The sequence below is a fragment of the Tachyglossus aculeatus genome, chromosome 20 (genome assembly GCF_015852505.1).
Source record: "Tachyglossus aculeatus isolate mTacAcu1 chromosome 20, mTacAcu1.pri, whole genome shotgun sequence".
In the NCBI taxonomy this organism is placed as follows: domain Eukaryota; kingdom Metazoa; phylum Chordata; class Mammalia; order Monotremata; family Tachyglossidae; genus Tachyglossus; species Tachyglossus aculeatus.
The window spans coordinates 20,631,222-20,657,319 of record NC_052085.1 but is presented as its reverse complement, the minus strand read 5'-3'; the positions used below and the strand labels follow the sequence as shown (position 1 = coordinate 20,657,319).

At 41.8% G+C, this 26,098-nt stretch overlaps 1 protein-coding gene across 5 annotated transcripts in view; it reads left to right on the top strand.

The window, feature by feature from the left end:
• The window catches only part of ELMOD1 (ELMO domain containing 1), a 50,881-nt gene that overhangs the window by 6,231 nt on the left and 18,552 nt on the right, over positions 1-26,098 (top strand). For 2 of the 5 annotated variants that reach the window (XM_038762131.1, XM_038762130.1), the window contains exons 2-7: positions 3,583-3,685; positions 10,091-10,173; positions 16,450-16,595; positions 17,037-17,065; positions 20,311-20,408; positions 25,389-25,518. In XM_038762131.1, the coding sequence (XP_038618059.1) occupies positions 10,091-10,173; positions 16,450-16,595; positions 17,037-17,065; positions 20,311-20,408; positions 25,389-25,518 (486 nt within the window). In that variant the 5' untranslated portion in view covers positions 3,583-3,685. Of the gene's footprint in view, positions 1-3,582; positions 3,686-10,090; positions 10,186-11,388; positions 11,409-16,449; positions 16,596-17,036; positions 17,066-20,310; positions 20,409-25,388; positions 25,519-26,098 lie in introns of those variants that run through there. The other 3 variants (XM_038762133.1, XM_038762134.1, XM_038762132.1) reach the window with 3 other exon arrangements.

Below are 26,098 nucleotides of genomic sequence, written 5' to 3'. Positions count from 1 at the left end.
CACCCAAACCCTGTCCTCCCCGTGATTTTCTCATCACTGTAGACAGCACCACCATCTTTCCTGTCTCACAAGCCCTTAACCTTGGCATTATCTTCGATTCCTGTCTCTCATTCAACCCACATATTCAATCCCTCACCAAATCCTGTCGGTCCTACCTTCACCACATGACTAAAATCCGGCCTTTCCCCCTCTTCCGCCTGGATTACTGCATCAGCCTCCTTGCTGACCTCCCAGTCTCCTGTCTCTCTTCACTCAGGTCCATACTTCACTCTGCTGCCCGGATCATTTCCCTATAAAAATGTTTAGTACATGTCACCCCTCTCCTCAAAAAATTCTAGTGGTTGCCCATCCACCTCCGCATCAAACAAAAACTCCTCACTATTGGCTTTAAAGCACTCCACCAGCTTGGCCCCTCCTACCTCACCTTACTACTCTCCTTGTATTTATAATAATAATCATTATGGTATTTGTTAAGCGCTTACTATGTGCCAAGTACTGGTCAAGTGCTGGTAGATACAAGGTAATTAGGTTGTCCCCTGTGGGGCTCACAGTCTTCATCCCCATTTTACAGATGAGATCACTGAGGCACAGAGAAGCAAAGTGACTTTCCCAAGGTCACACAGCCCACACACTTTGCTCCTCTAGTGCTAACCTTCTCGCTGTGCCTCCATCACATCTATCTCTCTGCCGACCCCAGCCCACGTCCTGCCTCTGACCATGCTCAAATCCAATTAATCTCCCTGCCTTCAAAGCCTTATTGAAGGCATTTCTCCTCCAAGAGGACTTCCCAGACTAAGCCCCCCATTTCCTCTTCTCCCACTCCCTTCTGCATTGCCCTGACTTTCTCCCTATGCTCTTCCCCCCTCCCGGCCCCCCAGCACTTAGGTACATATCTGTCATTTATTTATTTGTACTGATGTCTGTCTCCCCACCTCTAGACTGTAAACTCGTTGTGGGCAGGGAATATGTCTGTTTATTGTATTGTACGAGAGTGAGAACAAGCACTTAGTACAGTGCTCTGCACCCAGTAAGCACTCAATAAATATGATCGAATGAATAAATGAATGAAGGAAGGAGAACAGGTATCGAATCCCTATTTTGTAGGTGAGGAAACTGAGGCACAGAGAAGCCCAAGGTCACATAGCTGGCAAGGAGCAGAACTAGGATTAGAACCCAGGTCCTCCTAGTGATCTTTCCACTAGGCCGTGCTGCTTCTCAAAGAAGAATAAAATGAAGCAAGGAGTTGGAGGATTTAGGCTCATATAGGTTTGAGAAATAGCTTGCCCAAATCTGAATGTCTTTATTAATACCACAATGAGTATTGTTGTTATTATTGCTATCAATAGCATAATAAACACAATTATTTAGTAATCAAAAGGTTGCTCTCACTTTTATATTAACACGTGAAATGTGAGATCGAAGAGTTATAGTCTCCTGGGGGAGATAGACATTAAAACAGATTATAGGTAGGGGCTATAGTAGAGAATAATAATATTTATGTAAGTGTTGTGGGATGGGTGAGCATCCAGTTGCTTAAGAGGTCTAGTTCTTAGCTGATGCCAAGAGGAGGGCAGATAGGGGAAATGATGGGCTTAGTCTAGCAAGGCCTCTTGTAGGAGATATGATTTTAGGAGGGTTTTGAAAGTGGGAAGACCAAATGCAGAAAATGTTGTGGAAGATGAAGAGTAGTTTGTTGGATGTGAGAACTGAAAGAGAGGGAGGAGTCAACAATTATACCATGGTGGCAGGCTTCTGGATTATTGACAGAGATGGACAAGCTGGGCTGAGGTGGGAAGAGGAGAAATTCAGGTTTTGACAGGAGGCATTCCCTGATTCATCCCTATTTCACTGTTTCGTCACTATTCACTATTCATCCCTATTTCACACCCTATCAGTCAATCAGTGGTATTTATTGAGCATTTCCTAGGTGCTTGGGGGAGTACAATACAACAGAATTGGTAGACAATATCCCTAGCCACAATGAATGTACACCTATCAATGTATTTATTATAATCATCATTATGGTATTTGTTAAGCACTTACTATGTGGCAAGCACTGTTCTAAGCACAGGTAGATACAAGGTAATCAGGTTGTCCCCTGTGGGGCTCACTTTCTTCATCCCCATTTTACAGATGCGGTCACTGAGGGACAGAGAAGTTAAGTGACTTTCATTCATTCATTCATTCAATCGTATTTATTGAGCGCTTACTGTGTGCAGAGCACTGTACTAAGCGCTTGGTCACTAAGCGCTTAGTACTAAGACTTGCCTAAGGTCACACAGCAGACAAGTGGCAGAGAACCCGCGTCATCCGACTCCCAAGTTCGTGCTCTTGCCACTAGGCCATGCTCCTTCTCGTTATTCCATTTAAGAACTATTCCACTTAGTTCTTTGTTAAGTTATTCATTTTTTGCTTGGTTGCTTCAGATCAATCTTCAGTGGTAATCACTGAGTGCTTACTGTGTGCTGACACTGTACTAAGTGCTTGGGAGAATGTAATAGGATAGATTTGGTGGGGGAGACAGACATTAAAATAAATTGCAGATAGAGGAAATGACAGAGTATAAGGACGTAAGTGCTGTGGGGCTGAGGGTGGGGTGACTATTCAATCATATTTCATTCAATCGCATTTATTGAGCGCTTACTGTGTGCAAAGCACTATACAAAGCGGTTGAATATCAAGTGCTAAAGGGGTACAGGTATATGTTTTTCTTTGATGTTCCAATTTTCTGTATACCCATTCTATCTGCTTATCTTCCCCTTTATGCACTCGTTATGGGCAGTAACCATGACTCCTACTTTACTGTAGGTATACAATGTATTGTACACGTACAGATAGCATTAATGACGGTGATAGGTGCACATTTCAAGTTCATCTCATTTTCTCTGCATTTCTGAACTTTCAGTTTAATAATTCTTCATGGACAAGGAACATAAGAAACTTCCTCTTATTGATTCCCCTTATCTGCTAACTTTTAAAAAATGATATTTAACTGCTTATTCTGTGCCGGGAACAGTTTTATTCTCTAGAATAACCTGTTTATATTGAAATTTAATGTCTCAAGTTGTAACAGTCAATCCCCAGCACCTCTGGGGAACAGGTAAATGATGGCCAGCAATCAAACGGATAAGGAATTAAATCTGGAGCGCAAGTTCTCTGAAAGAACAAATCAATCAATCAGTTAATCCATGGTATTTAGGGAGCACTTAATATGAGCAGAGCACTGTACTAAGTGCTTGGGAGAGCACAATACAACAGAGATAGACACGTTCCCTGCCCACAACGAGTTTACAGTCAAGCAGAGGAGACGGACGTTAATATAAAGAATTTATAATATACAATTTACAGACATGTACATGAGTGCTGTGGGGTTGAGGGTGGAGGGAATATCAAATGCCCAAAGGTCACAGATCCAAGCACATAGGTGACGCAGAAGGGAGAGGAAGCCGGGGAAAAGAGTGCTTAAGCAGGAGACAAAGATAGTTCTATTTTAACGGTGTCTTTTTAAAATGAAGAAAAGGGAAGGATGTAGGAAGGACTGAGTTGTTCCTGTTATTAAACCTATCCGATTTACTTCCACAGCTTAAATATACTGCCGCAAAATAGAATTTCAAGCAATCGTTTGTCGAAGATTCTGGGCCATATTAACCAAGGTAGAAAGAGCCAAAATGAAGCACTTTCTGAGGTAAGAATTCAGTTTCCCTTACTAGGAATGTTTGTAAAAAAAGAGGAAAAGTCATTGCAAAATGGCTTGATGCTCAGAGGAGCAGAAATTACTATCCTGTTATCAAGTAGAATTTAGGTTGACCATAATTGTTCATGTGATTAAATTTTTTTCATAATTTTGTTTCACTGCATAAGCCACTGTGTATTTTTTACCATTTGTAGATGAGCAAGATGCAATGAGAAATAAAAGGATTCCTTTAGGGGAGTAAAAGTCCACGGAAAGATATCTAAACTCTGCTGACCTAAATGCTTTAGAGCTCAAAAAGAAAAGGTTCTGGCAATTAATAGCACAAGATATTTAAACTTTTTTTTTCCACTTGGTTAATGTAAATTACATTTTCTATTGCCTAATTGTCCTGAGGTAATTTATTGCATCTGACACATAATTTAGGCCATGAATTATGCTGTGAGTAAATTTATCAGTCAGTCCCATGGGAATTTTGCCCTTTCTCAGACATCAAATGTCCTGAATATCTTCTCGCCCTTTTAGGCAGAATCCTATTACAGTGAGCCCTATGTGGGACACGGACTGTGTCCAACCCAGTTTTCTCTAGTAGGCACTCAATAAATACTACTGAGTGAATCTCGTATCTACCCCAGCGCTTAGAACAGAGCCTGGCACATAGTAAGCATTTAACCAATACCTCAATTGTTATCTGTTTTTCAAGCAAGTCTGGCCCTTGATTTTTCCTCGCCTTGTGTATTTATAGTTTAAATACGGTGGCTTGGGAGATTTTCCTCTCCTGTAGGAGTAATAGTCTTTAAGTGCTAACTATGCGCAGAACACATAGGTGAGAATTAGGTGTGTTCCTGCCCCTCAGGGGACTTGGCACTTTATCTTTTAGTTTGACTTATGTTCTGCTTGGTCCATCTATTTTCTAAAAGTTTGAGGGCTACTCACAGAACTGTGGGTGTTCTTCCTGAGTAGAGTAAAATACACAATGAAAACCTAAGAGCCTGATTCTGCACTGGGCCATCCCTTTATCTTGTAGAATTATCAGCAGCTGTTTGGACTCATTCCATTCTTTTCATTCATTTTTTTTTGGTGGGTATATAATTGCAGTTTGAAAGTTTTATGACATTTGAAAGTGGAATATCTTTCGCAATTCATATCTGTAACTGCAAGATTACTCTTAGAGCATTCTCACCTTTCCATCCTAAAAGCCCACGTCCTTGAGAAGCCTTTTGTGATTAATCAATCACTCACATAATAATAGTAATAATAATAATAATGGTATTTGTTAAGTGCTTACTATGTGCCAGGCACTGTACGAAGTGCTGGGGTGGATACAAGCAAATCAGGTTGGACGCAGTCCTGGTCCCACATGAGGCTCACAGTCTCAATCCCCATTTTACAGATGAGGTAACAGGCACAGAGAAGTGAAGGGACTTACCCAAGGTCACACAGCAGACAATTGGCAGACCCAGGATTAGAACCCATGACCTTCTGACTCCCATGCCCGTGCTCTATTATGCCACATGTAGTGAGTGCTTGGGAGAGTACAATATAATACTATAACCAAATTGGTTGACATGATCCCTGCCCGCGATGAGCTTACAGTTCAGAGCAGAAGTTTACAGTCGAGAGGATTAGTTCGCAACACCCCAGTCATGTCAAATGAAAACCACCCTTCGCATCTACATATGCCATTTCTAATTTCATAGGTACTGTGTGTCTATGTGCATTACTGAGCAGTTTTCATCAGTGGTGTCGTTTTGTTGTACAAAAAGTTTTAAATTGATCTCAGTTTTGGAAAAGATTCTGTCTATGAAAGAACAGTGGAACATTTGACCGGGAAAGACGTAACCTCATGTATTCTTGGCTTGCTATGGTGATTGTCCCGTCTTCTAAAGATTCAAGAAAAATAGGTACAGTACTACTACGTGTCTTCTGATTTCTACCTCAATTATTTAATCAGGTCATATCGTGCAAATAGAAATCTTGGTTATGACTCAAAGATAAGCTTAAATATGAAAATCCTTTCCCCTCTCTTCTACATCAACTATACATCTGAGTCCATAACTTAATTTAATTCAGTTTAATTTATGGTATTTAAGTACTTATTCTGTGCTGGGCACTGTACTTAGCACTGTGGTAGATGTAAACTAATCAGATTGGTCACAGTCCATGTCCCACATGGGGCTCACAGTCTTCATCCCTATTTTACAGATGAGGCAGCTGAAGTACAGAGAAGCTAAGCGACTTGCCTAAGGTCACACAGCAAAGTGGCAGAGCTGGGACTAGAACCCAGGCCCTCTGGCTCCCAGGCCTGTGCTCTTTCCATTAAGCCCCGCTGCCTCTCTACTACCTATAAAGTTAAGTGCTCACCTCACAGACATATCTTTACACTTGGTCGCTTCCCCTACCTGTAATTTGTTTACATTCCGGTCTCCCATGCTAGATTGTAAGCTTCTTGAGGGCAGGAATCACGTCTATGTATGCTAATGTAATAATAATAATGGCATTTATTAAGTGCTTACTATGTGCAAAGCACTGTTTGTGCTGGGGAGGTAAGGTGATCAGGTTGCCCCACAGGGAGCTCACAGTCTTAATCCCCATTTTATAGATGAGGTAACTGAGGCCCAGAGATGTTAGGTGACTTTCCCAAAGTCACACTGACAATTGGCAAAGCCGGGATTTGAACCCATGACCACTGACTCCAAAGCTCGGGCTCTTTCCACTGAGCCACGCTGCTACATGTACCCTTCGCTAATGTACTCTTCCCAGCATTTAGTAGAGTGCTTTGCACACAGTAAGGTGCTCAATACCACTGGTTGATTGGCTGATCGATAAATTGGCACCATGTTGAAATAAAACATGGTGTAAAGGTGTATAGCTAACCCTTTCCTTCCTCTTGTGTTTCCCTAGAAGCAAAACTAAGCCTCTTGGAAACCAACTGGCCTATGTTATTTATCCCCTCCTCTCTCTCTTCTCCTTCCCAGCTGTTTCTCAAGAGGAAGTCTCCCATCTGCTACCTAAATTTATCCCCTGTAGCCGTTCTTCAGACCCTATCCCTTCCCACCTCTTAAAAACACATATTCCCTCTCTTTCCCCTCCCTCTCTTACATTTTTTTTAGCATTTCTTTCAGGTGGCTCCTCCTTCTTTTTCTCCTCCTACCCCTCCTATTCCTCTTCTTCCTCCTCCTTCTTGGGGTATCTTTATACTATAATCACCCACTTTGGATCCCACCATTCCCTCCAGCTCTTATCTCATATTTCTGCTCCCTTTCCCTCCCAACCTTCACTGTTGGGCTGTTTCCATCCACTTCCCAGACTTGTCTCCCCCTTCTAGACTGTGAGCCTGTTGTTGGGTAGGGACTGTCTCTATATGTTGCCAACTTGTACTTCCCAAGCGCTTAGTACAGTGCTCCACACACAGTAAGCACTCAATAAATACGATTGAATGAATATATTCCCTGCCCACAAGGATCTTACAGTCTAAGGGGGAAGACAGACATTTACATAAAGAAATAATTTCTGGATATGTAACCAAGTGCTATGGGGCTGAAGGTGAGGTGAATATAGTCACGCAGCAAGTTAATGGCAGAGCTGAAATTAGAACTCAGATCCCCTGACTCCCAGCCCATACTCTGTCCACTGGGCCAGGATGCTTCCCTGTAAAATCAATTTTGCTTTTTCCTGTGCTCAAAAGAAGTCTCCTACAGTTCTAAGGATTTTGCATTGATTTATACATTTCATCCAGAATATTTCTTTTTGGAACAAAATCTTCTAAACATACTTAGTGAAAATATGTTTAGTTTTTCTGTATTTTATTATTTTGAGAAACTGTGTTTTGGGGTAGAAAATGTTAGACAGCTTCTATGATCCATAAAATAGGTCTGTGAGCAAAGTCAAATTTTACCGTTACGACCTCTCTGCCTTATCTGCCCTGCTGTTTTCAGTAATGGGAAAATCAGTCTTCATTTCACTAAATATTCACCTAATGTACCGCAAGAGTTTATTTAGGCATCTTCCTAGATATTCATGTCACTATAGGGATGGGCCAGCTGTACTTTACAAAGGTGACATTAGATCTTTAGATGGCATTTAGGTGAAATTCGTTTTGGTTATATATTAAAAATGAGCTGTATCTTTATTTTCTTTCAATACGTTTCTCATTGGGATAAACAGTATTTTTCGTGGCTAACCGTCTAATGTTTAAGGGGAGAGAAAGAAGTAATACCCCCCATTAGTGAAATAGATGTCTGATACCTTTAAAGTAGCAGAGGGGGCAGTGAACATTTCTGGTTTTATTTCTGGAATTCATAGGGAACAGAATAGTTCCCAGTGTTTGTCCACAAACCAGATTACACCTGTGGAATGATACAGAAAATAACACCTCTCATATCATGGCCTAGTGGACAAAGCATAGACTTGGGGGTAGGCAGGACCTGGGTTCTAAATCTGGCTCCGCCACTTGTCTGCAGTGTGACTTTGGACAAGTCACTTAACTTCTCTTTGCCTCAATTACCTCATCTGTAAAATGGGGATTAAGACTGTCAATCATATTTATTGAGTGCTTACTATGAGCAGAGCACCATACAAAGTGCTAGAAAAAAGTACTGTGAGCCCCATGTGGGACATGGACTGTATCTAACCTGATTATCTTGTATCTACTCGAGCGCTTAGAACAGTGCCTACCCCGCTAGACTGTAAGCTTGCCCCTCTAGACTGTAAACTTGTTGTGAGCAGGGCTTGTGTCTATCTTGTTATAATGTAATAATAATAATGATGGTATTTGTTAAGCGCTATGTGCCAAGCACTGTTCTAAGCACTGGAGAGGACACGAGGTAATCAGGTTGTCCCATGTGGGGCTCACAGTCTTAATCCCCACTATACAGATGAGGTAACTGAGGCACAGAGAAGTGAAGTGACTTGCTCAAAGTCACACAGCTGACAAGTGGCAGAGCGGGGATTAGAACCCAAGACCTCTGTACCTCCCAAGTGCTCAAAACAGTGCTCTGTACAGAGTAAACACTAAATAAATACCTTTAACTGGTGGATATAATAAGCACTTAACAAATACCATTAGAAAAAATTGCAATGTGACATATTTCCATCCAGAGCAACTTAATGCCTTATTGGGTGAGTCTGTCAGCTCAAAAGGGGGTTCTCTTCACAATGACGCCCACTTAATAATTATATTTGATGACTTGTGGGGGACTGACAAGCCCCGAATTATCAGAGAAAGGGAAAGGAACTACAGTATCTGTTCTTTGACGGAACAGACTTTTCTTCCTAACGCTTACATCCCCCGTCATATAAGTAATTTAGCTTCCATCCCCTTCACTCCAAAGAACCACCCTTTCAAAGGTCAACAGTTATCTCCTTCTTGCAAAATCCAACGGCTTCTACTCCATCCTAATCCTCCCCAATCTCTCAGCTGCCTTCGAGACTATGGACCATCCCCTTTCCCTCAGCTTCACTGACACTGTCCTCTCCCGGTTCTCCTCCTATCTCTCTGGCCACTCATTCTCAGTCTCCTTCAAGGGCTTCTCCTTCTGCCTCCCACCCCCTGACTGAGGGGGTCCCTCAAGGTTCAGTTCTGGGTCCTCTTCTATCCTCCATCTACACCCACTCCCTTGGAAAACTCATTCGCTCTGATGGCTTCAACTACCACCTCTACGTGGTTGATTCCCAAATCTATATCTCCAGCCCTGATCGCTCTCCTTCTCTGCAGTCTCACGTTTCCTCCTGCCTTCAAGACATCTCTGCTTGTACATCTCTGCATCTCTACAGATTTGCAGCATCTGGTGCTGTTTCCATTTTGCCTCCATTTCATGAAATTTCTGATCGCAAAGAATCATTCCTTTCTCGAATGGAGCATGCCACAGGTTGTATTAAGCTGGATTGCTGCATTATCTGGGCTAACGCTTTCTTGCTGCTTCCTTGCTTTTGGTCCTCATGTTTCAGCTCCCTTCCAGCGCTTCGGGAATTCTACGGCCACACAGAAGTGAGAATAGCTTCAGTCCCAGGATACCGACTTCTTTGGGATCCTGCCTTGCCATTTGGGTTAAGCATGGCACAAAGGCAATGCCGGTAAAGTCTGTGGCAGGTTCAGGCCTCCCAAGCTCAGAACTAAGGGCATCAATTGCTTTTGGTGGGAACTTTGGTTTAGTCTGAAGCTTCGTGCCATATTGCCACCCAAAACTATTTGACAGCCATCTAAAGGACACGCTGTCCTCCTCGATTCATTATTCCACTTCCTCATCCGGACAGGTGATTCTTAGACTGGCAACTAAGTGTTGACCTTTAATTCTGCCATCTCCAAAAGCTGAAAACCGGCTAGGGTGTTGCCAACGGTGGGGTGATGAGAAACCACGCTAGCTTCCCCAGACTCATGTTTTACCTTTCTTCTTAAAGATGGTGATGAAGGTGACATCTTGGAATGCCGTGACTTCCCGTTCATGTTCCAAATTGAAGAAAAACTTGCGTATGCCCAGCAGGTGAACACCCAGGTGCTTTAGTGTTGTTTGTGGTTCCGACTGCAGGGGTGATTTACACAAACCACGTCTTCAAGGGTTGAGAGGTTTCTTGGAGAAGGTATCATCAAGAGAATCTTGAAATGTTCTTGCCATCTTCGTAGGCTTCCCTTCTTGTCTGTGACAAGGATGAAGCCAGCTTCACTTGTGACTTTCTAGAATGATGTATCCCTGGATACCTAGCTTCTTCAGGGATGTATGGAAGGCAGCCTCCGAATTACTGTATTGGGCCACACATCATCCATCGAAGTCCCGTTTAAGGAGGAAGTTGAGTACAGAAGGCCAGCACGTCTGGTGCAACCTAGTAATAATGGGCCACACTTTAAATCAATGGAGTGGTGATAGAGCCTATCTAACAGAAATCTGAACCAGTTAGCATTATCCCAAGCAGCTTCTACAATATAGCTTCTTCGGAGTCTCTCGAGTCAACTCTAATATTAAATGGAAAGAGACTAGGCCTTCATGGAGAGAGTATGGGCCTCAGCGTCCGAAGGACCTGGGTTCTAATCCTGATGCCACCACATGTCTGCTGTGTGACCTTCGGCAAGTCACTTAACTTCTCTGGGCCTCAGTGACCTCATCTGCAAAATGGGGATTGAGTGTGAACCCCATGTGGAACAGGGACTGTGTCCAACGTGATTAACTTGTATCTACCCCAGTTCTTAGAACCGTGCTTGGCACATAGTAAGTGCTTAACAAATGCCACAATTTATTATTATTTCCTCTTCTCCCACTCCCTTCTGCACGCCCTTGCACTTGGATTTGCAGTCCTCCCTCACCCCAGAGTTTATGTACACATTTATAATTTATTTATTTACATTAATGTCTGCCTCCCCCATTAGACCGTAAGCTCACTGTGGGTAGGGAACATATCTACTAACTCTGTTATAGTGTATTCGCCCAAGTGCTTAACCCAATGCTCTGTACACAATGAGTGCTCAATAAATACCACTGATTGATTGATAAAAGAGAAAAGACCAAGAATGAGGTCCTAACAACTACATGTCAGGATTAAACATTGCTGGCTTTGACACGATTCTACTGGACAGGAATTGTGGAGCGGATGGTTGACAGCAGGATACTTAAGTTGCAGCTGCCCCTGCGTGGTGAACTGAAATGAAGTGACCTCGAGCAGGCTGAGCAGGAGAAATGCTTCAGGACATCTGGAAGCACAACTTCAAATACAACTTCAGGCTCAGGTTAGAGAGACCAAGGGTAGCAGATTCACTCATCAGAAATGGAATGTCTCTTTTTGAATGAGGCATCAGGTTGCCTAGGAGAAAAAAGGAGCTGATGCAGAAAAGGCAACAGTTCCTACAAAAATGCAGCTGCAGAGCCACCCAGGGGTAGTTTAATAATAATAATAATAATAATAATAATAATAATGGCATTTATTAAGCACTTACTATGTGCAAAGCACTGTTCTAAGCGCTGGGGGGAATACAAGGTGATGAGGTTGCCCTACATGGGGCTCACAGTCTTCACCCCCATTTTACAGATGAGGTAACTGAGGCACAGAGAAGTTAAGTGACTTGCCCAAAGTCACACAGCTGACAAGTAGTGGAGTCTGGATTCGAACCCATGGCCTCCGAATCCAAAGCCCAGGCTCTTTCCATTGAGCCACGTAAGAAAGGTGGACATCAATCAATCAGTGGTATATATTGCATGCTTACTGTGTGCAGTGCACTGTAATAAGCGCTTGGGAGAGTCAGTAGACATGCTGCCAGCCCAGAAGACTTAATTGTTGGTCTCGCACCTCTATCTTGAGCCCAATTATACACAGCTCATCTTAAAATTGAAGACAATGATATGCCATCATTATCACCATCCTCAACATTAACAACTGTGTTTCCCCTCCTGGGAATTCCTGTCCTGAACACTGGGCAACAGACAGTAGAAAGTTCGTCACCCTTTTACAGAGGAATGATGAGCCCTAACTGTTGACTGGTGGTTGAACTTTTCATTTTAAGTTAACTCCTTCCATCAGTAATGCACTTTTCATTTATTACAGGATATCTGAAAGGAAAAATATGAGCTTTTATCCATCCATGCATTGAAGCACTTCGAAATTAGTCATTTTTATTGTTACAGAAAACGAGTTCTCTCAAACAAATTTAATGTCCTCTCTCAACCACAATGCATTTTTTTAGTCAGTACATCCACTCCTCTTGTCTCCTTTTTCACTAGACCTATTTTTCCCCGAAAGGGTTATTGTAGCTGGGTCCCTTAGAAGATTAGCTCCTTTTATTATCTTGTCATTGTGATGTGATCTTTTCTGAATAATTTACCTGGGTTAGCTGTTCTGGGAGAAGGTGGAGAATGAATGCTACATAATAAAATGAATATAATTGCAACTGAGAGCTGCTGCTGTGAGCCCTCTGAATACGCATTAGGAAATTCCTCGGCAAGCTGTGCCATGTTTGAACAAAGGACTGTAACACCGCATTTGTGGTGAACATAAATGTCTCAGCGGACTGAGCAATTTTATTGAAGAAATTCTGCCTGCAGTTCCTGAGGGCCTCAAATATTTGTTCCCTGGGGTCAATTGGGCACTTTTAGACACTGCATTATCCTTTCAAGCTGACAACTTCTGTCCTTAGGTATTAATAATTATTGTAGTATCTGTTAAGTGCTTGTAATCCTGCCAAGTACTGGTGATGATGATAGTATCTGTTAAGTGCTTACTTGGTGTCAGGCACTTTTCTAAGTGCTGGGGTAGCTACAACATAATCAGGCTGGACATAGTCCCCGTCCCACCTGGGGCTCACAGTCTTAATCCCCATTTTACAGATGAGGTAACTGAGGCCAAGAGAAGGGAAGTGACTTGCCCAAGGTCACATAGCAGACAGGTGGCAGAGCTGGGATTAGAACCCACAACCTTCTGACTCCCAGTCTCATTCTCTATCCACTAGGCCATGCTGCCTCTACTGTACTCCACGTTGGGGAAGAATGGGTGAGGGTTTTTATTTCGTTTTTAAGTTATTGGCAGATTCGCTAGCAAGGTTATTATCTTGTCCCAGAGGCTGTAACATCGAGTTCACGGACGATACCATCAGTCAATCAGTGTGATTTATTGAGCACCTACTATGTGCAGAGCACTGTACTTAGTGCTTGGGAGAGTACAGTACAACACATTTGGCAGAAATCAATCAATCAATCGTATTTATTGAGTGCTTACTGTGTGCAGAGCACTGTATTAAGCGCTTGGGAAGTACAAGTTGGCAACATATAGAGACAGTCCCTACCCAACAGTGGGCTCACAGTCTAAAAGGGGGAGACAGAGAACAAAACCGAACATACTAACAAAATAAAATGAATAGATATGTCCAAGTAACAGAAAGGCTCCCTGCCCACAACAAGCATACAGTCTAGTGTTGGAGACAGACATTAATATAGATAAATCAGTCTGAAAGTCATGAGTTTGGGGATACTGGATGGCCATCTGTTAAATGGCCGCTTGTAGTAGTCTGACTACATCATTTTCAAATCGAAGGCCATCTCTTTCTACTCATAACCCAAATCATTAATGAAGTCTCAATGGGATCTCATTTTCAGCCCCAGGAGTTCTGAGCTCGCTGCCAGAGAAACACTATTCCTCAGAACCTCGATTTTGGGGGAAATGTAAATTCATGTTGTAGTTCTGATTCAGAGAACCCACCGCTTAGACGAGGGGTGAGAAGGAGGGGGGCTATCTTCCCCACAGAGCTGGCCCTAAAAGAGAAACACGCTGAGCATCTCTGATCAATCGTATTTATTGAGCGCTTACTGTGTGCAGAGCACTGTACTCAGCGCTTGGGAAGTACAAGCTGAAAATTAGAGGTCAGGGAGGGGGAGGAAAACCTAGGAAGGTGGAGCGTTCATTCATTCATTCATTCATTCAATCATATTCATTGAGCGCTTACTGTGTGCAGAGCACTGTACTAAGCGCTTGGAAAGTCCAAGCTGGCAACATATAGAGACGGTCCCTACCCAACAGCGGGCTCACAGTCTAGAAAGGGGAGACAGACAACAAAACCAAACATATTCACAAAATAAAATAAATAGAATAAATATGTACAAATAAAATAAATAAATAGAGTAGCAGGGAAAATGGCTTTAGCAGAGCATACTGCAGAGAAGAAAATTAAATATCCAAAAGGACAATTATATTTCAAGGTCTGATATTACCTTTGGCCCCCCCACAGCTTTTTGGAAGGACTGATTATCCAGCTGGCTCACCCCAACCCTCGGAGCCAGAACGAGGTTGGAGGTGAAGCAAAGATTTTTGTTTTTTTTTTTATTTTTTGGTGGGTTTGGTTTTTTTTGCAGGGGAGGGTTTATGGCATTTGTTAAGCACTTGCTACGTGCCAAACACTGGGCTCTAATTCCAGCTCCACCACCTCCCTGCTGTGTGACCTTGGGCAAGTCACTTAACTTCTCTGTGCCTCAGTTCCCTCATCTGCAAAATGGGGATTCAATACCCGTTCTCCCTCCTACTTAGACTGTGAACCCCATGTGGGACCTGATTGTTTTGTATCTATCCTAGTGCCTAGTACAGTTCTCGGAACATAGTAGCACTACATAAATACCACAATTATTATTATTATTATTCTGCTGTAAGCTCATATGGGCAGGGAACATGTCCACTAATTCTGTTGTGCTGTACTCTTCCAAGTGCTTAGTGTGGTGCTCTGTATATAGTAAGTACTCAATAAATAGCATTGATTTATTCACTTCTCTGGCCCCAACAGGACTCTGTTTCAAACAGTGAATCAATAGTATTTATCGAGCTCTTACTGTGTGCAGAGCACTGTAATAAGCACTTGGGTGAATACAGTATAATAGAGTTGTAGAGACGTTCCCACCCGGAGCTTGTTTTCTAGAGGAAAGTACACTATTTCATATATAGACAGATAACTGTAACTACATCTCTATCTATCTATCTAGATATATATTATATAACAGACCATGTATGTTGAGTAATTGATTAACATTTATGAAGACCTCACTCTCTGCAAATACAATAAAATTAATAGACGCAACCCCTTTCCTCAAGGAGCCAACAGTGGAACTGGGGAAAAACTAAAATAAATTTCAGGTAGGCGGGAAGCAGCTGAGTTTAAAAAGCTACTTACATAACTGCTGCGTGGAGAGGAAGTTCTTCATGTGAAGGGCTGTTGTGTGAAAGCCCGAAGCAGAACAGGCAGGGAAACCAAAATGGAAAATTTCTTCCAAGAGCGATGTTGTAGTTTTATAAAATTCCTCCTCTAATGGACCTGCCCTACTGGATAGCTAGTTAGACTCATTTAAGTCAAAAAGCCGCTAATTGAGTCCGATGAAAAGTTCAGAGTGAATTTGACTGCAGAAATAATGGTTGACAAGCTTTAGGATATATTAGGTGAGCTTAATGTTAGAAGTACAGATTTGGAAACTGAGGCCCGGAAAAGTCGAGTGACTCTCCCACGGTCACACAACAGGTAAGTGGCAGAGCCGGAACTGGAATCCCAAACTCCTGGCTCCCACACCTGTGCTCTCTTCACTAGGCCACTCTGGGCCACTAGTGAAGAAGAAGAAGAAGTCTGGGTATATTTTTTGTTCCTTTTCTTCCTCCCTAATGCTGTACCACCATAATAATAATGATGGTATTTGTTAAGCGCTTACTATGTGCAAAGCACTCTTCTAAGCACTGGGCACTTCCACCGTGGTTGTCAGGTACTCTTCCACCAGTTCTCTGAACTGTTTTGTTAGTATGTTTGGTTTTGTTCTCTGTCTCCCCCTTTTAGACTGTGAGCCCACTGTTGGGTAGGGACTGTCTCTATATGTTGCCAATTTGTACTTCCCAAGCGCTTAGTACAGTGCTCTGCACATAGTAAGCGCTCAATAAATACGATTGATGATGATTCTACCTGAAAATAACGGTCCTCATGGCAATCCTCACTCATTTGAGGGGAGAAACAAAGCCCCCCAAATCATGGCTGTCCCAGCTAAAGAGGGATACCAAATCATCTTCCCTTACTGTTAAAAACTTTTAGATTCTGCAGAGTTGGCTGGGGGGTGGTTATTTTGTTCCTCCAAATGGTCATGAGTTTTGCCCCATGAAAATTCTTACATAAGAGTGTGGAAGAAAAAGAAATGTTTGGAAATTCTATCATCCACAAAGGAGTTATTCCAAGGATTTGTTTCACTGAGTTTCTTATAGGTGGGGGTGTTTTCCACTTTCTCGTCCAGTGTTTCATATTCGGCGCTTTTTTTTTTTGACAGAATGCTGATCCAGATGTTCCTATTTTTTTACTGTAAATTCCTGTGGCGTTGTCTGAAATTTGTAGTGAGGAAACTAACAGGGCGATGTGAACTGCAAAGGATCTGTTACAACACCAAGCCCGGGGCCAGCAGAACCATGAAAATAGGTGAGTATGCCAAAATATAAAGGTAATCCAAACCTGGGCCCCAAGAGAGGGGGTACACAACATTTTGTTCCATTGTGTTGCATTTGGGAGCAGTAGTTTTACTTCAGGTAAATGGGGAAGCAGTGGAACGGGCACAGGCCTGGGATTCAGAGGACCTGGGTTCTAATCCTGACTCCACCACTTTTCTGCCATGTGACTTTGGGCAAGTGCCCTAACTTCTCCATGCCTCAGTTACCTTGTCTGTAAAATGGGGATTGTCTGTGAGCCCCAGGTGGGACAAGGACTATGTCCAACCTGCTTATCTTTTATCTACCCCAGTGCTAGTACAATGCCTAGAACCTAGTAAGCACTTAAGAAATACCATTAAAAAATGGAATATGTGATTAGACTCGGGAGAAGATTGATTTGCCAAAATCATATTTTTAATTATTGTCTCCACAGAATCATCGCTCAGAGGTTCAAAGAATAAGGTGAGTTCAATTTTAATATTTCATTTTTCTGGCATCTCTTCTCTCTGGGGTTTGTCTCCAACATCAAAATATGAAATTATAAGAAACAATGGTTTGCTAGTCCTGGCACAGCACCGAAGTGATTGTTTCCTCACCTCACACCCTGCACTTCGTATCAAAATAGAGCGTCCGTGAACCTGGTGGTGTTGCTAGGCAGACTGAAAATATCCAGAGCAACAGTTTGGGAAAGCTGGCAAACATTTCTTTACAGTGTTCCTGTTTATGGAGTTTTAATATATCTCCCATGTCCACAGGCGGCCAAAATCCTACCTCACAAAAGGCAAAATTAATTCTCAGAGTTCATGACTTTTCACCCATTGACGAGCAAAGTGAAGGACAAACGGCCATACAAATTGCTAACTGATGAAGTGTTTTTTCTTCTACTACAGAATCTCTACATATTAAAACAAATTCTCATTAATTAAGCATTTTCCCTAATTATTAAGCAGGCACATTTTTTTTTTATGTGTAACATAACATCCTGGGAGACGAGAGAAACAGCATGAAGTGTTTCACTGATTATTTCATTCATTCAATTGTATTTATTGAACGTTTACTATGTGCAGAACACTGTACTAAGCACTTGGGAAGTACAAGTCAGCGACATATAGAGACGGTCCCTACCCAACAGTGGGCTCCCAATCTCTGATCCATTTTTTCTTTTTCAGCTAAGTATTTGTATGTTCTTTATAGTTTTATCTTATGCCCTGATGTAGAAATACCATCATTTTGTTAATATCAACATTTTGTTTTTATCAATGTGTGTCTATTATAAACTACTCTTCCCAGCCTAAATGACGGCACATCTCCTCCAAGAGGCCTTCCCAGATTAAGCCCCACTTTTCCTCATCTCCCTCTCCCTTTGCTCTTCCCCCTTCCAGCCCCACAGCACTTATGTACGTATCTGTAATTTTATTTATTTGTATTGTTGTCTGTCTCCCCCTTTCTAGCTGTAAGCTCATTGTGGGCAGGGAGTTTGACTGTTTATTGGTGTACTGTACTCTCCCAAGCGCTTAGTACAGTATTCTGCACACACTAAGCGCTCAATAAATACAACTGAATTGAATGAATGGAGTTCAGTTAGCTCCAGTAACTGATTAAGGCTCTTGGTTTTTGGAACGAATCCTCAGGCATACAATTTGAACACATGTTAATGCAGCTTACTTAAATGTGAGGATGAAATTAAATTCTAATTTTATTTCTTAAAGATGATATTGTATTTGTAATGCCATTTTTCAGTGGGTCTTATAGAAGGGATAGGAAAGATGAGGAAAGAGAAGAAGCAGGGGAGGAAAAGAAGAAGAAAAAGGGGGATGTGGGGAATGAGAGGAAGAAAGAAGAATGGGGAGGAGGGGAAGAGAGATAGAGAAGAAAAGAGAACGAGAGAGAGAAAGGATATGCATGTGTGTGCTTTTGTCTCAGGAAATCATCCCCCAGTCCGAGAGGTTGAACTGGAAAGCACCAGTCTGGAAGAAGTATCCCTTGTCTCTTCCTGCTTTGACCGCTCAGCTCCTTTATGCATGAGACCTCCACTCCCCTCTGGACCCCCAAAATCTTGCCTACTTCCCTGGGCTCCCTCTCATTCAATTCTGGAAGCAATACTGCTTCCACCGGGGTGGTAGTGACATCTTATTTCCCTCTATTCCTCACTTATCGCAGTTACCAACCATGGGGCCAATTCAGGAGGACACTTTCTACCGACATTAGCACCAGTAAGAGAAGCCGGGCGGGAGACAGGGGGATTTGGTGAGGCCAGAGTTGCTGATTCTCTAGGTGCCCTTCCCTGATAAAAATGGGGAGAATAAGCTCGTTATGGGCAGGGAGTGTGTCTACCAACTCTGTTGAATTATACTCTCCCAAGCACTTAGCCCACTGCTCTGCACACAGTAAGTGCTCAATAAATACCATTGGTTGATTGGTTGATTGATTTAATGAGGCTGGGGCTCCCCTGCCCACCCCCGTGCCTGGCCCAATTCAACACCACCGCTGCCTGCTAATGGTGGCAGTGAACAGGGAATGAGCAGGGCAGGAGAGAGGTAGGAGGGCAGTTTGCTGTTGGGAAAGGGGGTATGTCACATGAAGGGGTGGAGGGGCATGCGTAGGGAGCTGGGCGACATCAATCAATCAATCAATCGTATTTATTGAGCGCTTACTGTGTGCAGAGCACTGTACTAAGCGCTTGGGAAGTACAAGTTGGCAACACATAGAGACAGTCCCTACCCAACAGCGGGCTCACGGTCTAGAAGGGGGAGACAGAGAACAAAACCAAACATACTAACAAAATAAAATAAATAGAATAGATATGTACAAGTAAGATAAATAAATAAATGAGTAATAAATATGTACAACTGCACCGTCTTTGTGAGGATGCTGGAAACCCATCTGGTTACCAGGCTGGAGGGCATTTTTAGACTGTGAGCCCACTGTTGGGTAGGGACTGTCTCTATATGTTGCCAATTTGTACTTCCCAAGCGCTTAGTACAGTGCTCTGCACATAGTAAGCGTTCAATAAATACGATTGATGATGATGATGATCAGATGTGGCCAGAAGAGGGTAAGGAGGGGAGCCGCCACCTTGGCTTCCCCTCTGCCCCCATCTCGATTCAATGAGGTGGGGAAGGGCGGGGAGAGACCAGAGACTTTTTACCGTAAAAGCTCTGAAGATGAAGCTAATAATAATAATAATAATGATGGGATCTGTTAAGCGCTTACTATGTGCCAAGCACTGTTCTAAGCATCGGGCTGTCCATCCTCGTGGGATTTTGTAATGTTAGGGAACTTGGGCCTGACTTTCTACTCCTTGTGGGGAAGTGACAGAGACTGCCATGACAACCCCAATAAGAGATCACATATGTGTGATATGTGATATCGTATATACTCACACACATATATGTTATGGCAATGGGAAGAAACAGGAGACGAATACTGCAACAAAAACCTGCTGGGAAATTTAAAGACTTATTTTACAGAACTTTTATAAAAATTCAAAACGCAATGAAAGAGAACCATCAACCCGGAAAAAGTAAACAAGTTTATGACATTTAGGTAGATTTGATGGAAAATCTTTTAATGGTAAAAAAAAAATAACTACCATCGCATGATAGCTTCAAACACTTTAGTCATATGATGAAGCTCTCAAAGAGCTGCTATCATTATTTTCTCAGTTAATTTTCTAAACATACTAATTGATTTTGTCCACGTTTCAGCTTTTGCAAACTTCAGTAAGTGTTCACCCTGATGCTATTGAAAAGACTATAGATGACATCATGGAACTAAAAGAAATTAATCCTGACATAAATCCACAGTAAGAGTTTGGTTACTATATCAGAAATGTTTTAAATGGTTTACATGTTTTGGTTCACACATCTTAAGGTGTAAGTTCTTTCATTTAAATATACTGAAGTCTAAAATGGTTGCCTGCAGTGATTTTGACAGTCACATTGAGAATTTTCAAAGTTAAATACACAGACTCAATATATCTCATTTCGCTGCACACAGTAAGCACTCAATAAATGCGATTGAATGAATGTGGACTACTACCAGTGGCAGCAGTCTTATGATTACAATTTGATGATTTATGCTTCTCTTTTGGCAATTTATTGTTAGATTTCCTGCATTAAAATAAGTGAGAACATTTCATAGATACTCCTAATTTCTTTTAAGCATTAAAGGTCTCATAGAATCAGAAAAAGTGATATTCATTACACCGAGAATTATGTTGTGTGTCATGCCTATATTTTACTTAAAGAATGCATTTTTAAGTCTTCCTCCATGAACAGGATATTCAAGAAACTCAAAGATCTGAGGTTCTATCAAATGAAGTGTATAGGTGAGGGATTAGGAGATTGGTTTTGGAATAATACTTATAGTTCTTATTATGTTATTTGTTAAGCACTCTCTACCTGCCAAATTCTTCATTAAGATTATTGTGTCGGACACAGTCCCCATCCCATAGGGTTTTTATCATCCAAAATGGGGTGGGAAGCAGACATTTTATCTCATTTTTAAAGACGATACCCACTCTCCTCTGAAATATCAAGTGAGTGTGCTAAAGACCACTTAAAAGAAGCACTTGATTTTCAATCATGAAATAACTTTTGAACGGAACTTTGAAACAGGCCAGATGGGGGAACAAAAAAAAATTTCGGAGGCACTTGAGTCATAACCGTTCAATGTGTCTTTCAAGGAGCAGTTCTCTTGTAATTGCTGCCACAAGGGAAAGTCTTTCTTTGAAGTACAAACTGTCAAAATTATAATTTCAGTCGCTGATGAGCAGCTAATGAAAAGCACTTTCTATAATAGGCGTTCTGGGTTGGGAGATAATCAAGACATGATGGTTCGTGGGGCTTTTGGTAAAATTCCAGTTGGAACTATTGTATTCTCCTTGGTATCTATTGTATTCTTCTATTTCAGCTAATTATTTTATTCTTTCTTAATAACCAGTCCTAAAAGAGGGTGGGGTAAATTTGTTTGTGATTTGGCAAAAAGACCTTTTCATATATAACTTCCTAAAGGAATAATCAGTGTTATTTGCCCGGTGCTTTCTGAGTGTACAGCACTGTACTGAACGCTTGGGAGAATATAATAGACTTGGTAGACGTGATCCCTACCCTGCTTACCAGTCTTTTGTTTTACTGGTATTTATTAAGCAGTACTATATGCCAGGCACTGTACTAAGTGTTAATCAGGTTTTACACAGTTTCTGTCCCACTTGGGCCTCACAGTCTTAATCCCCATTTTACAGATGGGGTAACTGAGGCACAGAGAAGTGAACTGACTTGCCCAGGGTCACACAGCAGACAAGAGGCAATGGCTTCAATCAACTTGCCCCCTCCTACCTCACCTCACTGCTTTCTTACTACAACCCAGCCCACACACATCGCTTCTATAATGCCAACCTACTCACTGTTCCTCGATCCCATCTCTCTTGTTGCCAACCTCTTGCCCACATCCTGCCTCTTTCCTGGAATGCCTTCCCTCTTCATTTCCTACAATCACTCTCCTCACCTTCAAAGCCTTATCGAAGGCCCATCTCCTCCAAGAAGCCGTCCCTGATTAAGCCCTCCTTTCCTCTTCTCCCGCTCCATTCTGTGTCACTCTTGCACTTGGATTTGCTCTCTGTATTTACCCCTCCCTCAGCCACACAACACTTAGGTACATATCTGAAATGGATGTATTTATTTATTTATTTTAATGTCTATCTCCTCTTCTAAACTGTAAGCTCACTTTGGGCAGGGAATGTGTCTTTCAACTCTGTTATATTGTACTCTCCCAAGTGCTCTGTGCAGTGCTCAGTAAGTACCACTGATTCATGATTGAAGTAGCGGAGCTGGGATTAGAACCCAGGCCCGTGCTTTATCCACTAAGCCCTGCTGTTTCTCGTCTGTCTTGGGGAGACAGAGAAAAATAAAGCACAGTTAGGGGAAGCAGCAGAGTATAAGAAATTTTATGGCAAATAGTTTCCTCTTCCCCACTTCCCTTACTATTCCCTTTGAACAGGAATGAAAAACTACTCATATTTTTAGGGCTCAAACCAGAGAAAGTTAAGGGAAGAACTTCCATCTTTAGATTTTTTTTTCCTTTTTGGTTTATTAATAATAATAATAATAGTATTTGTTGAGTCTTGCTGCGTGCCAAGCACTATATTAAGAGCTGGCATAGATACAAAATAATAAGCTCCCACATGGGGCTCACAGTCTAAATAGGAGGGCAAACAGATATTGAATCCCCATTTTGCAGATGAGGGACCTGAAACACAGAGAACTTAAGTGACTTGCCCAAGGTCATACAGCAGATGACTGGCAGACCCAGGATTAGAACCCAAGTTCTCTGACTCACAGCCTGTGATCTTTCCATTAGGCCACACTGCTTCCCATTTTCTCATTTTTATTCCCCTTCTCTTTTGGGGTCCCCAAAGCAAAACATAATCTCATTATTATTCAGAGCTTCTGGCCCATAGTTTTCTCCCCTCCTAGATTGTAAGATCATTGTGGGCAGGAAATGTGTCTGCCAACTCTGTTGTAGTTTATTCTCTGAAGCACTTACCAGTGCTCTGCATGCAGATAGCGCTCAATAAGTACCATTGATTGATTGTGTGGAAGTTTCTGCCTGCATAGGAATTCAGTGCTATAGATTAACTTGTAGCTACCCTAGGGCTTAGAACAGTACTTGACACATAATAAGCACCTAACATACATTCATTCAATCGTATTTATTGAGCACTTGCTGTGTGCAGAGCACTGTACTAAGCAGTTGGGAGAGTATAATATAACAATAAACAGACACATTCCCCACCCATAGGGTCTAGAGAAGGAGACAGATGCTAATTTAAACAAATAAATTACACAAATACCGCAATATCAATAATATAGAAATGAAAGCTCACAAATACCATTCAACTCTATTTTTATTGCGCCTTAACAGAAACTAGGATACTGGATTAAGTGCTATGTGGCCTAAGAACAGGAGGCCATTTCTGCCCCTGTCCTCTGAATTGTAAACTCCTTGCAGGCAGGGAACGTCTCTATCTCCTCTGTTATGTGGGATTCTCCCAAGCGCTTAATACAGTGCTCTGCACACAGTAAGTGCTCAATAAATAGGAGTGATTGATTGATAGGACACATTACTTTGTCTCCCTGTTCCTGAGGTAATGTATTAAAAAAGATCATGATATTCAACATCACTTCAACTATCACAAAGAAGTTGTTGAGTGCTCAGTGGATGCACTGAGGCAGCATAGTCTTAGTATTCGTTCATTCATTCATTCAATCAGATTTATTGAGCACTTACTATGTGCAGAGCACTGTACTAAATGCTTGGGAGAATACACTACGACAATAAACACATTCCCTGCCCACAACGAGCTTATAGTCTAGAAGACGAACTTAATAGAATGAGCATCGGACTGGGTGTCAGGATTTATGGGTTCTCTGCCATGTTTTTGTTTTGTTTTGCTTTTTTATGTTATTAAGCACTTACTAGGTGCCAGGCAGTGTACTGAGCGCTGAGGTAGATACAAACTAATCAGGTTAGAGAAAGTTCATGTTCCACATGGAGCTCACAGTAGTGGTCCCCATTTTGCAGATGAGGTAACTGAGGCCCAGAAAAGTTAAGTGCCTTGCCCAAGGTCACACAGCAGACAGATTATGTGGCCTAGTGGATAGAGAACAGGCCTAGGAGTCAAGAGGACCAGGATTCCAATCTCGGTTCTGCCACTTGTCTGCTGAGGGACCTTGGGCAAGTCACTTCACTTCTTTGTGCCTCAGTTCCCTCATCTGTGAAGTGGGGATTACAGATGTGAGCCCCATGTGGGACGTGAACTGTGACCAACGTGATTAACCTGTATCTACCCCAGCTTTTTTGGTACAGTGCCTGGCATAGCGTAAACACTTAAATACCATTAAAAAAAAAGTGGCGGAGCTGGGATTAGAACCCAGGCCTGTGCTCTTTCCACTAGGCCCGGCTGCCCTCAGTTACATTAAGGTTCTGTATTGTCCAGTTTCCTAATGCACGGAAACTGTAATTAATCTAACACATTATTGATTTCCATTAAGGTTCCAAGATGTTTTCAGCATGTGACTCAAAACACAGTGGAAGATTAATCCATTAGTTTAGGCTTCAAGCTGTACTGTGTGGGTTTTTCTGTTTATGGAAAATTAATAGTTTCTGGTTCTTTCTCCTCTCATATTTCAGTATGAATCTTGACAGTTCTCTGGCTTAAGTCAAGGCCAAAGTTAGGCATAATTGTTATAGCTGAACCGTAGTGAAATCCTCATAAGATAAATTTTGCAGTTCCCCAAACAGTTCTACCACTGGTGTAAAAATAAAAAACCCTACCAAGGAAAGTTGAGTGGGAAACTGCCAGGAAAGTGCCCAGATATCTTCCTTAAAAATACAAGTTTTCTGCCTAAATTAAATGCAGATAAATAATATACAGGCTTGGGATTCAAAAGGTCATGATTTTGAGTCCCAGCTCCACCTCTTATCTGCTGTGTGACCTTGGGCAAGTCACTTCACTTCTCTGGACTTCAGATATCACATCTGTAAAATGGGGATTGAGACCATGAGCAGCACGTGGGACAAGGACTGTGTCCAATTCAATTTGCTTGTATCCACCCCCGTGCTTAGTTCAGTGCCTGTCACATAGTAATCACCTCAGAAATACCATTATTATCATTATTATAATCAGTACTAATGCCTGAAAACAACACCCTTCCTTTATGTGGAACTGCTGCAGGTCTGTTTTCTTTTTTTTCCCCTCTCTTCTTATCTTTTGTTCACTCAGGTTGGGAATCTCTCTTCAGGCCTGTCTTTTGCAAATTGTGGGGTACAGAAACCTTGTTGCTGAGGTTGAAAAACTCCGCAGGGAGCCATATGATTCAGATAATCCTCTACACGAAGAAATGCTTTTAAAGGTTAGTTCTTCTGCTATTTTTTGTGCTATTTTACCCTAACTCTCCTTTCATTACCTCTTGTTTTTCTCCTGGTTAAAATACTAGAAAATAAATCAAATATCCAGTTTGAAGTGGTTGTTTTTTATTTCTTCCATACTTCTAAAAATTTAGGTCCAGCCCTCTCATTGAATTTATGAGAAACTGGTATCGGTCATCTAACTAAACTCTGACATTTGGATGTAGTATAGACCGGTTTAGACCAAATGTCCCAGGAGCACTTAATGCTGGCAAAAGAATTAACATTGCCAAATAGCATCTGGGGATTTTCATTTATGATGTTTAATACCATCAAAGAAGATGGGATTGGTTTCTAAAGTAATAGACCCCTTGGGAAATTCCCTTTAGATCTTAATGGTAATTATTTATTCATGCTACCAGACGGATATTATGAGAGAGAGAATAAAGATTCTATCGGGTGTGTTTGAACCCTTGGAAGACTACTGTAGTACTTTTCTTCAGAATGAACAGGAACTGGAAAATATTTGAATAATACATGCTTTTCTTGTGGGCTATGAAAAATGAATTGAACTCTAATAGAAAG